At 35.3% G+C, this 15,718-nt stretch overlaps 1 protein-coding gene across 1 annotated transcript in view; it reads left to right on the top strand.

Annotated features, from left to right (window-relative positions):
* Window positions 1-594: 594 nt before the first annotated feature.
* snta1 (syntrophin, alpha 1) overlaps window positions 595-15,718 on the top strand; it is a 26,747-nt gene continuing 11,623 nt past the window's right edge. Inside the window, exons 1-2 of the mRNA XM_039693538.2 lie at window positions 595-954; window positions 6,806-6,991. Coding sequence (XP_039549472.2) covers window positions 672-954; window positions 6,806-6,991 — 469 coding nt within the window. The 5' untranslated portion in view covers window positions 595-671. The remainder of the gene's footprint in view (window positions 955-6,805; window positions 6,992-15,718) is intronic.

Raw genomic sequence — 15,718 nt, 5'->3', positions numbered from 1 at the left:
AATAACTTATATTTCATTGGAAAATGTATATATAATTTCAGAATGCCTGATAATGTAAGTCATTGGTGTCTCTATAGTGGACATGTATGAAATCAATGTTCTGTTTCATAACAGAAAGTCATATTTTGATCAGAATCACTAAATAAGAACTGTAGCCTATAAAAAAACATTTCTTATATTGAAAAAAAATATTTGTAGAATTTAATGATTTACTCAGTACAATGTAAGATGGGCCAATGTTAGGCTATATGTTTTCCCCAATATCTGTTTGGCTTTAAATGCCATTGTAAACATCTATGAAAGTTGAAAGAAAAAAAAAGTTAATTGAGAGAGAGAGAGAGAGAGAGAGAGCGAATTTGAATTTTAAATACACATTTATTGTAGGCCTAACAATTTAGTCTTGACTTAGGCTATTTACACTTTACAATTTTTTTTTTACACACATGTATATTTAAAAAGTCAACACCAATTAATTTCTCTTATTAACACCGCAGATTTCAACAAACTTCGGTAAACAGTCCACCAACTACGCAAAGAGAGAGAGAGAGAGAGAGAGAGAGAGAGAGAGAGAGAGAGAGAGAGAGAGAGAGAGAGAGGGAGGGGGTTATAGTGAGTTGAGTTCGGGACTGCAGCGCCCGTCGCTCCGCTGGTATTCCAGGAATGTGTTGATCATGGCGGCCGCAGTGAAGCCCGTGAGGAGCGGATTGCTGGAGCTCCGAGTTACCGTTCACCACTGGATCCGCGTGCTTGCCACTCTCAGCGAGGACTCGTTCACCGTGAGTCCCGGAGAAACCGGCGATGAGACCGGGAACAGCTGCTCGCCCGCGCCCGGAGCTGTTAACGGGGATCCGGCGAACCTCAGCGCCTCCCCGGTACCGGACACCATCACCAACGTCAAGCGAACCGTCAGAGTCACCAAACAAGAGGTCGGAGGACTCGGAATAAGTATTAAGGGTAAGGCGAGTAGTTTATCAAAGTGTTATTAAACTTGTTGTTCCTGAAGAGTTTGGAAACACTCATTCGGGATTCATAAATATGATGTAAGTTAGCAGCTTATGCTGGACTTTACACCACGACTTCAGAGCTTTTAAAATATTTTATTGTTATTTAAATCCTGGTTTCTTGGACATGGATTCCTTCCTGGTAAAGTTATGGTGAGAGATGGTAATAGGCCTATTAAAATAAAACCTGATTATGTAAAAATATTAATGCAAATATCGGGGAAATATCGGTAAAACGGTTGATCACTAGTTCTAAATGGGGTTTCTAATACGGTAGCAAAATAAAAACAGTATTATTGTACTTTTTATGCTCGTTTTATGTAATCCATGGCAATATGGTCTCAATTTTGAGACATGAAAATCTCAGAGTGCCATAAAATACATTAATTTCAGTAGCCTATATGGTAGCCTATTATCTTCTTGCACTGGTGGTACTACATCTTTTGGGTTTCTGGTTATTTTTAGTGGGCTATCTTAAAACTGTGACAGCTGTCACATTAAGTGAAGACCTTAGAGAAAAAACATTTGACCACCATATCAGTTCTGATGTTTTCTAATGATTTGCATGATGTCGCGTGTGAGATTTACGGGTTAGTGAATCCTGCAGTATGTGTGTGTTCTCGGGGGTCGACAGCTGACTGGAGAATTACCCATCATGCTCCTCAGCCTGTCTCTGGCTTCACATGAAAGCTATGGAACGAGAGCAGAGAAGAGTATGGTGCTGTTTATTTTAGGGAGCCACAGAGGGACGACCTTGCCTTGAGTCTGAAGTGCAGTTGTACGTCTATATTTACAGTGGCACAGTCTTTGGACCCGTCGTTCGGACACTTTCGGAGAAAAAGGCTTTAGTTTTCAATCTTTCAGATCCCCCAGATATGATCATCCTCATGCAATGAAGCCCCAGTCTAAAATTTAAAAGGCAACTATATATTTTCGTTTATTATATATTAATAATTTTATACTGTGACTGAGTAATGTTATAAATATGTAAAAATTAAGTTTCTATTATGTTACATTATTCAATTTTTTCAACTTACTATAGTAGGGATGCACTGATATGACATTTTTGGCTGATACAAATAACCAATAATTCTTTATATTTAAAAGCCGATAACCGATATATTGGCTGATAAATCTAAATCCAAATATTTGTCAGTTTCGAGAGCCTGGTTACAAAAGCAAAATTTTGACCAATAAAATCAATGTCCCAAATACACAATTATAATGTTCTCATTGTGATAAATGACACACTTGCGCTGCACATGTTGCACTTCACGTGTTGTGATTCCAATCACATTTCAAGCAATTCAATGCCATCATGTTGAACAGTCAGTGCGCATCTGAAGCGTCTCAGCTGAAGGAAATAATACATTATTTATCGGCTTTAATATATCGACCAAATTTTCTTTGCGGGCCGATAATGATAACATAAAAAACTAACCGATACGATACCGATATGGCTGATATACCGTTCATCCCGACTCTACGGTATTAGTTAATTATTTAAATAATTTATATTTTTTATTTAATACATTTTCCTATTTACATTTATTCAATTTATTTTTTATAAATGTTACAATTTGTGTTTTTCTTTAAACTTTTTTTAATAAGTTTTACACATGAAAACGTAACAGCGCCTCTTCTCACTAAGAACGCTGTGCTTGTTTTGTATTTTTTTGTCACAAGTCAGAAATGATCCAATTAGAATTAGATTACTCATATATAGCTCATGTAGCCCCGCCCCTTTTCAGCTCTGCGCTGCTCATGTTCTTCCGGTTTGTATTTCCACAGCATGATCTTACAGATTTATGAATGAACCGCTCATTTTAGTAAGTTCCCGGTCTATGACATCCACTTCAAACTTTACAATGCTCTTAACTTTCGTTAACTCTACAATAAATAAATAAATCCACTTCACCAGCTAATTAATTCTAAAGAATCCTCCGCGCTTGTTTCTCTGGTGAATAAGGTCTATTATTTTTATGTTATCACTGTGAAGCTGCTTTGATACATCTGTATTGTAAAAAAAAAATGCTATATAAACAAAGGTGACGATTGGATGTCGGAATGTGAAGTTTAATTCAGATGGCTACAAGGGGCACTTTTCAGCATGGCCACAAGGGGCACTATTGCATTTGTTTATGGCTTAAATCAGCAATTCCCAACTTTTTTGGTCAGACAAACCACTTAGAAGTGAAATATTTATGTGAAGTACTTAGATTTTAAAGTAATATTTTAATAATTTACCAATACATTTGCATATTCTCAGTGCTGTGATGAATGATAACGGTCAAATGACAGAAAATTTGTTTTTTGAATTATTCAAATATTGGGCTACACGAATCAAATTGCAGTTATTTTGTCATATATGGGGATTTTAACTGTGGTATGGCATTTCGTCTTATATGACCATAACATTTCATATTGCTGCTGCTGTAACCCCAAAAACAAACATTTAGTTTTAGTGCATGTACGTAAGTGCATTAAGTGATGGCCCTACTGCCCTTTTTCATTAACGTTCGGCCATGTTGTTGTGAATTAGTTTTATTGCTCAGGATTATTACAGGCATCTACTGTACTGAAATAACCTGTGTGATGTGGTTATGATGCGGAGACCCGGACTAGAGATAGTGGGAACTCAATTATTATTTTTTTCCTCAAATCATGCAGCCCTGCTTCTAACACAACTCTGATATAACAGTGACATCCAAAAGCCTTGTTCATTTTTGTTCATCTATTTTATAATATTTCTCCCTAATTTTCTATAATTATATATTTTAATAATTTAACAGTTACTACAATATTTAATGCTATTTTTCTAAAATGTCTTTTCTTACAATGCAAAAGTATTATAATAATAGTAATATTTCTTATTTTGTTTAATATTTTATTTTTATATTTTTGTTCAATATTTTATTAGTTTAATATTTATATTTTAGTTGAATATTTTATTTGACAATAATACTTATAATGCATATTAATAATACAATAAGTATTAATTTATAATAATTACATTAAATTGCATTAATTATATTGATGTATAATCAATCACAAAATGTTGCTCTGATTCTGCAATCCTACAAAAAAGCACTGGAGCACTTACAATAATAATTATAATAATAATTTTGTAATTTTTTTCAGGAAATGTCCTTACCTCAAATCATGCAGCCTTGCTTGTAACACAGTTCTGATGTACACTGACATACAAAAGTATAGGTTCAACTCACTCAAATTGTTATGGTAATAATATATTTAGAAATTGAAAGATTTGTGCTACATTAGAAGCGTTTTCTCAGACCTTTGAACACTGTGTTTGCACAAGAATGATGCAGTCAGTGTTGCATTCCAGCATTAGTGTGTTTGTGCGGGACGTCCTGGCAGGGACTGCAGCGAGAAATGATTGATAACGTGCTGGAGCTCCTCAGAGAGACCGGAGGTTGCCAACAGTGTCTGGCAGGAGCCGAGATCCCACCCGCATTCGCGTCGCATGTGTCTTTAAGGGTCAAAGGGTCACTAGAATAGAGGGTAAAACCCCTGAAAGCAGATTAGGGGTAATTAGACGAGACCACTTCTGATGCACGCTGATGATGCTGGCACATGGTCAGTCAGTCTGGAACCACATATAAATGTTTTATGGTTTATAGTATACACAAGGTGGCTGTTTCACATGCCCTTGAATTTCTAGATGTAAGTTTAAAGAGTATGAGCTGCCTAATTCTCATTGGATATTTCATTCGCATGCTCGAGAAAGCCACAGACCGAACCATCATTCATTAAAGAAGATATATGTGTATCGGTCTGTAATATGTGGAGCACACACCCCAGATCAAGGGCGAAGTCGATGAAATTTTGATTGGTTTTACGGTGTTGTCCATAAATCACATCAACATCAGTAGCTGAGTTGGGTTTTTATTCAATTCAATTCAATTCAAGTTTATTTGTATAGTGCTTTTCACAATACATATTGTTTCAAAGCAGCTTTACAGAAAGTGCATAACAGAAAAGTACTTGGAAAAATACATTTAGTTAATAATGTAATATTTAGGGTATATTTTTATGCAGTTGTTCTGTATTTAACAATGCATATGAATGCTCATTTTTTAACTCGTCTAGAACTAGACTTTTTGTATGTCATGATTTGTGTGAATAGTTAATGGCATTGTGTCTCTTCATAGTAAGTAGTACTCGGCATAGTAAGTTGAAAAAAAAAAGAATAATGTAACATTAATTGGAACTAAACATTTTCAAACTTAATTTTTAGGGCTGTCAAAACGATTAATCGGGATTAATCGCATCCAAAATAAAAGTTTGTGTTTAAATAATATATGTGGGTGCACTGTGTATAATTACTTTATATATATATAAATACACACACATGCTTGTATATATTTAAGAAATATTTTCATGTATATACTGTGTATAGATTTATAAATAATTCATATTATATATGAATATAAATATTTTATATATAAATACTATTTTATTCTTAAATATACATGCATGTGTGTGTATTTATATATATATATAAATAATTATACACAGTGCACCCACATATATTGTAAACACAAACTTTTATTTTGGATGCGATTAATCGCGATTAATGGTTTGACAGCCCTATTAATTTTACATATTTATAATATTACTCTGTCACAGTATATTTGTATTAATATATAATAAACAAAAATATATAGTTGCCTTTTTTTTTAGAAAAAAGTTTGTATTTTCTGCTAAATACAGTACATTGCAATATAAATAAAACACAGTAATTTTTACCGGATTACTTGGATAGCTATATCTGAAAATAATTAATCATTGGGGTGATATTGTTGGAGAGTGCATCTGCGTAGAAAATTTGCAGACCAATTATTATACTTTTTTTTTTTTTTGGTGTGAATCATCCTCTTAGGTTTGAACACTGATTTAGTAACTATAAATGCTTACAGTTTTTATAATATGATTTTATTGTGATTAATATTAAATAATAAAATATTAAATCAAGAAATAAATTGCAATGATTCATTCTATTATATTGTAAAATAGAAAATTGCATTTAATAAAATAAAGTAGTACAGCTGTAAAATTACATAATGTCTTAATTTCCGTATTTTAAAACATTACCATGTCGGTAGTTTGCCGACAAATATTTTCTCTGCCAGTTTCAGAGTGAAGCGCTGCACTGTGTTCATTTAGATGCATGCAGATCACAATCACTTGATTAAGCCATATTGCAATATCAATTTTATTTCAATATATTGTGCAGCCACAAATGTCCTCTCATAGTATTTTATAGTCCAACAGATTAACATGATATGAGAGGGATTCGTTAAAATGGGAAGACTAACCAGGGCACTGGTCTAAAATACCACAAAGTATATTTCACTTGTAATATTTGCCGACCAGTCTTTGCATGAAAGAATTGAATTTATTTACATAACAAGTATTTTTATTTTAATAGTTACTGCATTATCTACACCAAAAATGATCTATAACGCAATCTTTGTCATTCCCAGAAATAATCTGTCATGATTTTTACTGTGGCCAGTTGCATAAGACTAGTTTTACAAGTAAACCTTTCATGACTTCAGTTACATAAAAAATGTTGATTGATCTAATTTTATACATGGAAAGTAATGTTGATTAGCTCTTAGTAATTGCATACTAGTTCTTTAGACACATATGTCTATGTTTTTGCAACTGGCCCATGGTTCTCTGTTCATCTACCAGTAAAAACGAGAAATTTTAGTGTATGCATTTCCAAAAAATGTTGCTACTGAAATTGACCACATTTGCATGTTGTTTTACAGGGGGTAAAGAGAATAAGATGCCCATCCTGATCTCAAAGATCTTCAAAGGGCTGGCAGCGGACCAGACGGAGGCTCTTTACGTGGGCGATGCGATTTTGTCCGTGAACGGGAACGACCTCAGAGAAGCCACTCACGATGAGGCTGTACAGGCCCTGAAGAAAACAGGCAAAGAAGTCATTCTGGAAGGTAAGACAGAGCTGAGTGTTTGGCTTGAAGGAATATTTCAGCCAAAAGGGAAATTGATGTCATTATTTAGTCATTCTCATGTTGTTGGTCCTTGGAACACTAAAGGTGAATTTTCATGTCTATGAAAATCCGAAATTAAAACCTTCATATGCATTTCTGAAGTATATTTCTGTGATGAAAAGGTCCAAATTTAAGTCTGGAGTTCATTGGAAATCTAAAATCCCAACCTATTTGAACTTTCCTAAGCATTCATGAGAGAAGTAGTGACATCTGACACATGAACACAAAGTCTGATCCAGAGTTGTGATCATTGAAGGGTTAGTTGACCTCATGTCGTTGCTGAATCACACACATACTCACTCTCACATTGTTCCAAAACTAAATTACTTTAGTTTCTTTTCTATTGCATGCAGAGGGAATTTGAAAGACCACCGTTTTTCCTGTCCTTCGGATTGAGCTCTGCCAATGGGGAGTTCCCAGACTCAACATCTTGATGTGGGTCTGGCTTGCAGGCTATGACAGCCCCAATTCATATTCACATTCATTGTACTGAAAAGACCATGACATATAACAAAAACAAACCTTTTTATGTTCCCAAGAAGCAATTTGCCAAGAAACTAAAGTAATTTAGTTTTGGAACAATGTGAGAGTGAGTAAATTCCTTTTCTGCGAGTGAATGTCTGTCTGTCGACAAGTATTCAAACTGCGTAAGGCTGACTATAGTTTGCAACTTTGCTACTTTTTTGACTTTGCATGCTGTTTCCATTTACTCTTTCCCGTAGTGCAGAGGTCAGCAACCTTACTGACACGAAGAGATCAAATGGGAAACCATGAGACCTCAGTTATTGCACAAGTGTTTGGAACTAAAATTGAGTACAAGTACATCAGTGAATGATAATTAGATTAATGCACATTTTTAAAAAGCTTGATGGAATCTATAATGGAAGATGGGCTATATAGTTTTTATGAGCCTGTGTGTGTGCCATAATGCCTTATCAGCGTTTTATCCCCTTTAAGAAGTCTCTTAAGAGCCAATGAAGCAAGAGTGAGCGGTGTTTGCATGTAATGCTGCTCTCAGATCCTCTGGGAAGGACCAACTTACGAGTTCAGAATTCATAACTGTGATTGGATGGTTCATGGTGTCAAATCAATGTTTTGACAATTTCAGAATCAGAATGAGCTTCAACACACAAGGAATTGGTCTTGGTTACATGAGCTTCCCGTGCTGAAAAAAGTACAGACATGACAATAAAATGAAATATAATGCTGTGCAATGCCATAATAAAAATATAGCGTCTTTTTTGCTCCACCCTCAGACACTGTAGTTGTATCTGAGACTCGAAGAGTTTGGTTTGAGTTGTCTATGTCGAGTTTATGATGTTGTTTTCTACTGAAATTCAAATATTCTAATGTAAGCGATCGACCAATCACAACAGACTGTGTCATCTGACCAATCAGAGCAGAGCAGGCTCTTGGAAAGGCGGGGTTTAGAGAGACTGAATCTTTGATCGAACAGTTTCAGACACTGAGAGAAAAGAGGGAATGTGTATGAAAATGAATGAAAAATAAAAAAGGTAATTGTGACTTTTTATCTCACAATTCTGACTTTTTTTTCTCACAATTGCGAGTTTACATCTCGCAATTCTGACTTTATTTCTCAGAATTGCGAGATATAAAGTCAGAATTGCGAGATATAATGTAAAGTCAGAATTGCGTGATATAAAGTCGCAATTGCGTGTTTTAAAGTCAGAATTGCGTGAAATAAAGTCGCAATTGCGTGTTATAAAGTCAGAATTGTGATATTTAAACTATTTTGAGGGGAAAAAAGTTAGTCTTTTTTCCCCCCCTTAGAATTGGCCTGATTTCTCGCCATTGTGAGTTTATATCTCACAATTCTGAGAAAAGATGTCAGAATGTCGAGATATAAACTCGCAATTATGTGTGATAAAGTCAGAATTGCGAGATGTAAACTCGCAATTGTGAGAAAAAAAGTCAGAATTGTGAGATAAAAAGTCACAATTCTTTCTTTTTTTCTCACAATTGTAACTATTTCACAGAATTGAAGCTTTATATCTCGCAATTGCGACTTTATTTCTCAGAATTGCGACTTTGTTTCTCAGAATTGCGACTTTATTTCTCAGAATTGCGACTTTGTTTCTCAGAATTGTGACTTTATTTCTTGCAATTGCGACTTTATTTCTCAGAATTGTGACTTTGTTTCTCAGAATTGTGACTTTATTTCTTGCAATTGCGACTTTATTTCTCAGAATTGTGACTTTGTTTCTCAGAATTGCGACTTTATATTTCGAAATTGCGACTTTATTTCTCAGAATTGCGACTTTGTTTCTCAGATATGCGACTTTATATTTAGAAATTGCGACTTTATTTCTCAGAATTGCGACTTTATTTCTCAGAATTGCGACTTTGTTTCTCAGAATTGCGACTTTATTTCTTGCAATTGCGACTTTATTTCTCAGAATTGTGACTTTGTTTCTCAGAATTGCGACATTATATTTCGAAATTGCGACTTTATTTCTCAGAATTGCGACTTTATTTCTCAGAATTGCGACTTTACATTTCGAAATTGCGACTTTATTTCTCAGAATTGCGAGTTTATATCTCACAATTGCGACTTTATTTCTCACAATTCCAACTTCATATCTCGCAATTGTGAGATAAAAAGTCGCAATTGTTTATTTATTTACTTTTATTCAGTGGCGGAAACAAGTTTCCATAATGTGAATTATGAGAAAATTAAAGTATTTTTCGACCTTGGATGCGAGTAAACCAGTTGCAGGAGACTCCAAAACAAAATGAGGAACCTTTAAAATAGCATAACAACGGAACTTTGGTAATGTAATGCCTTTTTACCAGGCCAAAAAGCCATGTGGATTTTGAGAGACAGTTTGAGAGACTCAGAACAAGAACGTTTGCAAGCATTAAAATTCCTGTCATCCACTGCAGTTTTTCCCACCACACTTGGGCGCGAAAGGCCTAATTTTTAAGGGGCTCATCGCTCACACACACACACACACACACACACACACACACAAGCAGCTCAGACTCAGGGATTTACTCTCTTCTGCTTAGTGAGTTTTCTATGATCCTGTAATTGAGTGTTTGGTTCTCACTGCTCTTCTGCATCTTTCTTCTCTGCTCTCACACATTAGCCATGACATTTGCTATTCACTCCTGTTTGATTCGTTTCATAGGGGATAATACTGTGGATGTGGAGAAACATCTCTCAGAAAAACACATTTAAAGTATAAATGATTTGGCCATGCACATCACTATTTTTTAACATCCTGTTCCTGGTAATCTTGAATCAGAATAAGTTCCTCTCGCAGCATCTCTTCTCTTCTCTGATGATATGGGCGGGGCGACCTGTCACTCACATGAGATCAGCCAATAGCAAACCACTCCCATCCAATCAATTCCTCACAGACAAAATCAAGCCCCGCCCACATTTATTCTTTTTCCAGAAGTGTTTCACTCAGATATAAGGTACAATAGGGAAGGAAAAGACTTAATCTCGAGGTCTGGTCGTGTTTTACTCGTTTTTTTTGGCCAGTTTTGTCTCTCAGGAACATGCTGGATCACCACTGAGTCTCACACATTTCTATCTTTCTATTTAACGTTCATGCCGTTCTTGTTCAGAGTGGGTGAATATTCTCCTTTGACATTTGAATCACATTATACATGAAGGTTTGTGACCTTCAGCTGCTCCAAATTCATTGACTAAAAAATCCATCATTCACGGGAGAATATGCGTGTTTGTGGGTTTCTCTCTGTGTGTGTGTGTGTGTTTGTGAGTTCTTGTCTAGCTGACAAGTATGCTTTCTGTGCAAAATCTTCTGCGTCACATTCCCAGCCGGATTTAACGTTAAAAGTAAACAGATTCCTTGTGATTCCACATGTTAACAGCGTGTCCAAACCAGACGTGACACGACACGTTCCAGGATTCTGTTCCTCATGTTAAAATGCTGCATGACACGACAAAATCTCAGCCAATCATTGTCATATCTAATATATTGTAAATGTTATTTTTACTGTATCAATAGTTTTGCAAACACAAATGGCAGCAGAAAAAATACACTATTGTTCAAAAGTTTGGGGTCTTCATGTTTTGAAATAAATTGAGTTGACACTTTTATTCAACAAGGATGCAATAAATTGATCGAAAGTGACAGTACAGAAATTTATAATGTTACAAAATATTCTATTTCAAATTATTGCTGTGCTTTTGACTTTTTTATTCATCAAAAAATCCTGAAAAATAAAATATTTCCGAAATGATATGAATTGTTTTCAACATGAATAATCAATAAATAAATGTTTTTGAATAATCAATAAATGCATGTCATTAAAAAAATAATAGAATAAATGTTTCTTGCGCAGCAAATCCTCATATTAGAGTGATTTCTGAAGGAACGTGTGACACTGAAGACTGAAAATTCAGCTTTGATCACAGGAATAAATTACATTTTACTACATAAAAAATCTGTTTTAAATATTTATTTTTGTACTGTGTTTTAGATCAAATAAATGCAACTTTGATTGGTGAGCATAAGACTTCTTTCAAAATTTATTTAAAGATACTGATCTTACTGATTCCAAACTTTTGAACAGTAAATTATGTGTGGATTGCTATATCATACTGATTACTGTAACACATTATGATACAGAACACATTATGCAATGATGCCATTTCGCATTTTAATGCAATTTAAAGTGTGAACGTAACTCATGTTCAAAGTCAAGCACACTGCATTGTGAGATACAGTGTGCTTTGATCATGTACTACACATTTCTGTCAATCATCCGGGAATCCCATGCATGCACACAAGACACAAACTGTGTACAGTACACTGCAAAAATAGTATATAGTGTGCGTAGTTTGCTATTCTGAACATATGAAATGCCGAGACTCCTGCTGCTCTCCAGAGACGGCTTCATTCCAGTTCAGATCTTCATTCTTCTGGCCAAATTGAATATTTGCACTTAACTAAATTAAAATCATAAGCGCCTGCAGCTGTTTTTATGGCTTTCAGTCAGGAAGTGAAGTCATGCCGTATTTCTGGGATGATGAAAGTGTGATATTCACTCTACAAAATGTTTCTCTCGGTTGGACAGACTCCAGATAATTCAGCGAGATCAAGTGAGACGCTAATGAAATGAAAACGGACTTTATCTAAGCACACGCTGCTTATAGTAAACAGTTTAAATATGGAAACACACACACACACACACACACTTCAGTTCAGTCTCTTGATTCTGAAATGCATTGACATTGAGATATTTTTAAACATGACTTAACCCAAATAACAGAACGTTCTCACAAATGTTCTTTCAGTAACAATAATAGAACATTCAACCAAAGTTATCTGGTCTTTAAAGGGATAGTTCACTTTGAAATTCATTTTTGGTATGTTTTAGCTTAACTCAAGGGCATCCAAGATGTAGGTGTCTTTGTTTCAACAGTAGTTTCAATTTAGATATTTTTCTATTTTAGATATTTTTATATTTTTTTATTTTAGTTTCAATATTGATATTCCGAAATCATTTAAAAGTAACATTCCCATAATATTTAAGAATTATAAAATGGAATGTTCCTTTAATATTCACTGAACCAATTTTCATTTTTTTTTTTTTTTGGTTACAATTATTCATGAAGTCACACAATGCATCATAATGTGCAATATAAGTATATGTAAAAGTGCTATACAAATAAATGTGAATTGAATTATAAGGCATAATTAATGCATTAAAAAATACTATTAGAAAGCTACCCATATTTGTGTTAGCTGAGAAGTGCACACACACTTTTTGGGACTACATCAGTTCGGTCCTGCGTGTGTTTTCAGGAACATTTTTGTGTAGGCGATGAGCAGCATTCCTGGCACAGCGTGTTTCGGGAGTCACAGTGTAGCCAATCCGATGGATTCCCGACGCTCCCACGGAAACCAGAGGGCCCGGGTCGGGCTGTCGGGGTCTGTTGTCTTTAACGGCGCTCCAGGGTCTTGTGTTTCTCCAGTCAGGCAGCGAGAACAACTGCATGCTTCCCTGTCGCCCGACCCGGGACTCGGCACCTGGAAACACCACGACCCGAGTCACCAGCGGGAAAAATCTGCATCTCGTCTTTTAAAGGATGATCGCTTTGTGTCCCAAAGGCCAGGAATGTAGACGTTTAGATCAGCAGTGGCAGCACTGACAGATTTATATCTGGTGTTTCTTTTGCCTCCTCTGTGTGTGTAACGGTTAAACCCACAAACACTTCAAGCGAGTGCACTGGGAAAAACCCAAAACGCCATTTCTGTCTAAACCCAAACCCTAACACATCATTAACCCTGATTATGTGTGAAATTTAAGTGCAAAAATTGTTTCCACACCATGCATCATAAAATATCATTGCTTTCTCTTTCACTTAATATGTTTCCGTGATTAATGCCTTTATCAATGTTGTTTGTCTTAAATAATCCTTTGGAGAAAGAAACAGGTGAAACTCCAAAAATTAGAATATCATGCAAAAGTTCATTTATTTCAGTAATTCAAATCAACTCTCCCAGTAAAAAAAGGTACAAAAGCTGTCACCGGGGCTGTACCTTTTCAAAAAGTACACTTTTGTACCCAAAGGCTGCATATTGGTACCTTAGTGGTACATATTAGCACCCAAAATGTACATATTAACACCTAAAATGTGCATATTAGTACCTAAAATGTATGTATTACCACCTAAAATGTACATATTAGCACCTAAAATGTGCATATTAGTACCTAAACTGTACATAATAACACTTAAAAAGTACATATGAGTACCTAAAATGTACATATTACCACCTAAAATGGACATATTAGCTCCTGAAATGGACATATTAGCTCCTAAAATGTACATATTAGCACCTAAATGTGCATATTAGTACCTAAAATGTATGTATTACCACCTAAAATTTACATTTTAGCACCTAAAATGTACATAATAACACTTAAAATGTACATATGAGTACCTACAATGTACATATTACTACCTAAAATGTACATATTAGGACCTAAAATGGACATAATAGCTCCTGAAAAGGACATATTAGCTCCTAAAATGTACATATCAGCACCTAAAATGAACATATTAACACATAAAATGCACATATTGGCACCTGAAATGGACAAAAGTTTACCTTTTGAAAAGATACAGTCCCAGTCTGAGAGTGAACTTAAAAGGGGAAACTATTATATAGACTCATGCAAAGTGAGATATTTCAAGCCTTTATAGTTTTGATGATTATGGCTTACAGATATGAAAACCCTCAATTTGTGAAAAGGTTTTCATAAGCTGTAAGCCATAATCATAAAAATTATAACAAATAAAGACTTGAAATATCCCACTTTGCGTGTAATAAGTCTATATAATCTATTAGTTTCACCTTTTAAGTTGAATTTCTGAAATAAATGAACTTTTGCATGAGTTTCACCCGTATATTAGTGAGTAATGTAGGGAATTGTGAATGTGATTTCAAACCAAGTGAAATCTAATATAGTTATAGTTTTGTTTTTTGGTTTGAACGGGCCTTTGATTGGGCAAATCTGAGCACAGTTTGAGAAGTTGTTGAGATCTCTTCTGAAACTCTAGTGGATACATGAGATCACTGGAGCGGACGTCTTCAAGTCTCAATTCGCTTGTCTGTTCAGGAGAAAACATTGAGGTTTCAAAATGCACGAACAAGCTTACATGAAGGTACTTGCGTTGTGGTATGAATTGCAATCTTGTGCATTTTCATAATGCAACGATGCACAAATGGAGTGTTTGCATTCGCGTATTAAAGCAGAGATGTGGAGTTAAATCTAACATTGGACTTGATCCTACCAGTTGGTTTGGGTTAAACCAAATGATCCAAAGATGAGCTGTATTTTTCCGCCTGTTACTCATCAGAAAAATCATGACCTCCTCCCTGTTTCCTTCCTTTGCTTTTCTTTCTTCCTACCGTTTCCACTGTGAAAACCAATGGCATTACAAGACCAGACTGCTCCCAATCATCATGTTTAAAGACGATCTGAAAAATGTAGGATGTACATATTAAAACTAAGTCAATTTTAATGTCATGTTAACTTGGTTTTCAGTTGTGTCATGTTCCCTGTTAGCTGGGATGTTAATAACAACTTTGCATGTTTCATTAAGCAATGATTTCGGAGAAACGTCTCAGTTAAAGTCGATTCTGCAATGAGAAATGCACGGAGAACTCCTGAGATGTGAAAGAGCAACCTCTGCTCTTTAACGTTTTTCAGGAAAAATGCACATCGAATGGCAATTTTAATTCCACAAAGGCTATTTAGCGTCCGCTCCCGACGGGCTTTTGTGCCGACAAAATCCTTCCGTCTATAAATAGTCCCAGAATCCTCTAATCTAAACCTCTGACCAGAGTCTTTTGTTGATGTGATTAATGTTTGGTTGGAGATGCGAGACTATTGAAGACTTGAGACGCAACAGCTGGATGATGGAGCTCAGTGTGTGTGTGTGTGTGTGTGTGTGATACATGATGATAATGGTGACGAGTGTCGTTTTATCTCAGTGCGTTTTGGTTTTTGTCGACCATGCATGAGAATCAAAGACATTGCGTCCATGTAACAGATGCAAGAACGAAAGCCAATCACAATCCAGTATGCAAATATTGTGATGTCATTAGTGCTATAATATGAGTCATATTTTCAAATCTTAAAACATAAAAATGTATAAGG

Source organism: Pimephales promelas, chromosome 8 (assembly GCF_988280905.1).
Source record: "Pimephales promelas chromosome 8, fPimPro1.hap1.1, whole genome shotgun sequence".
Taxonomy (NCBI): Eukaryota; Metazoa; Chordata; class Actinopteri; order Cypriniformes; family Leuciscidae; genus Pimephales; species Pimephales promelas.
The sequence above is the reverse complement of the archived record's forward strand: the minus strand, read 5'-3'. Positions and strand labels throughout refer to the sequence as shown.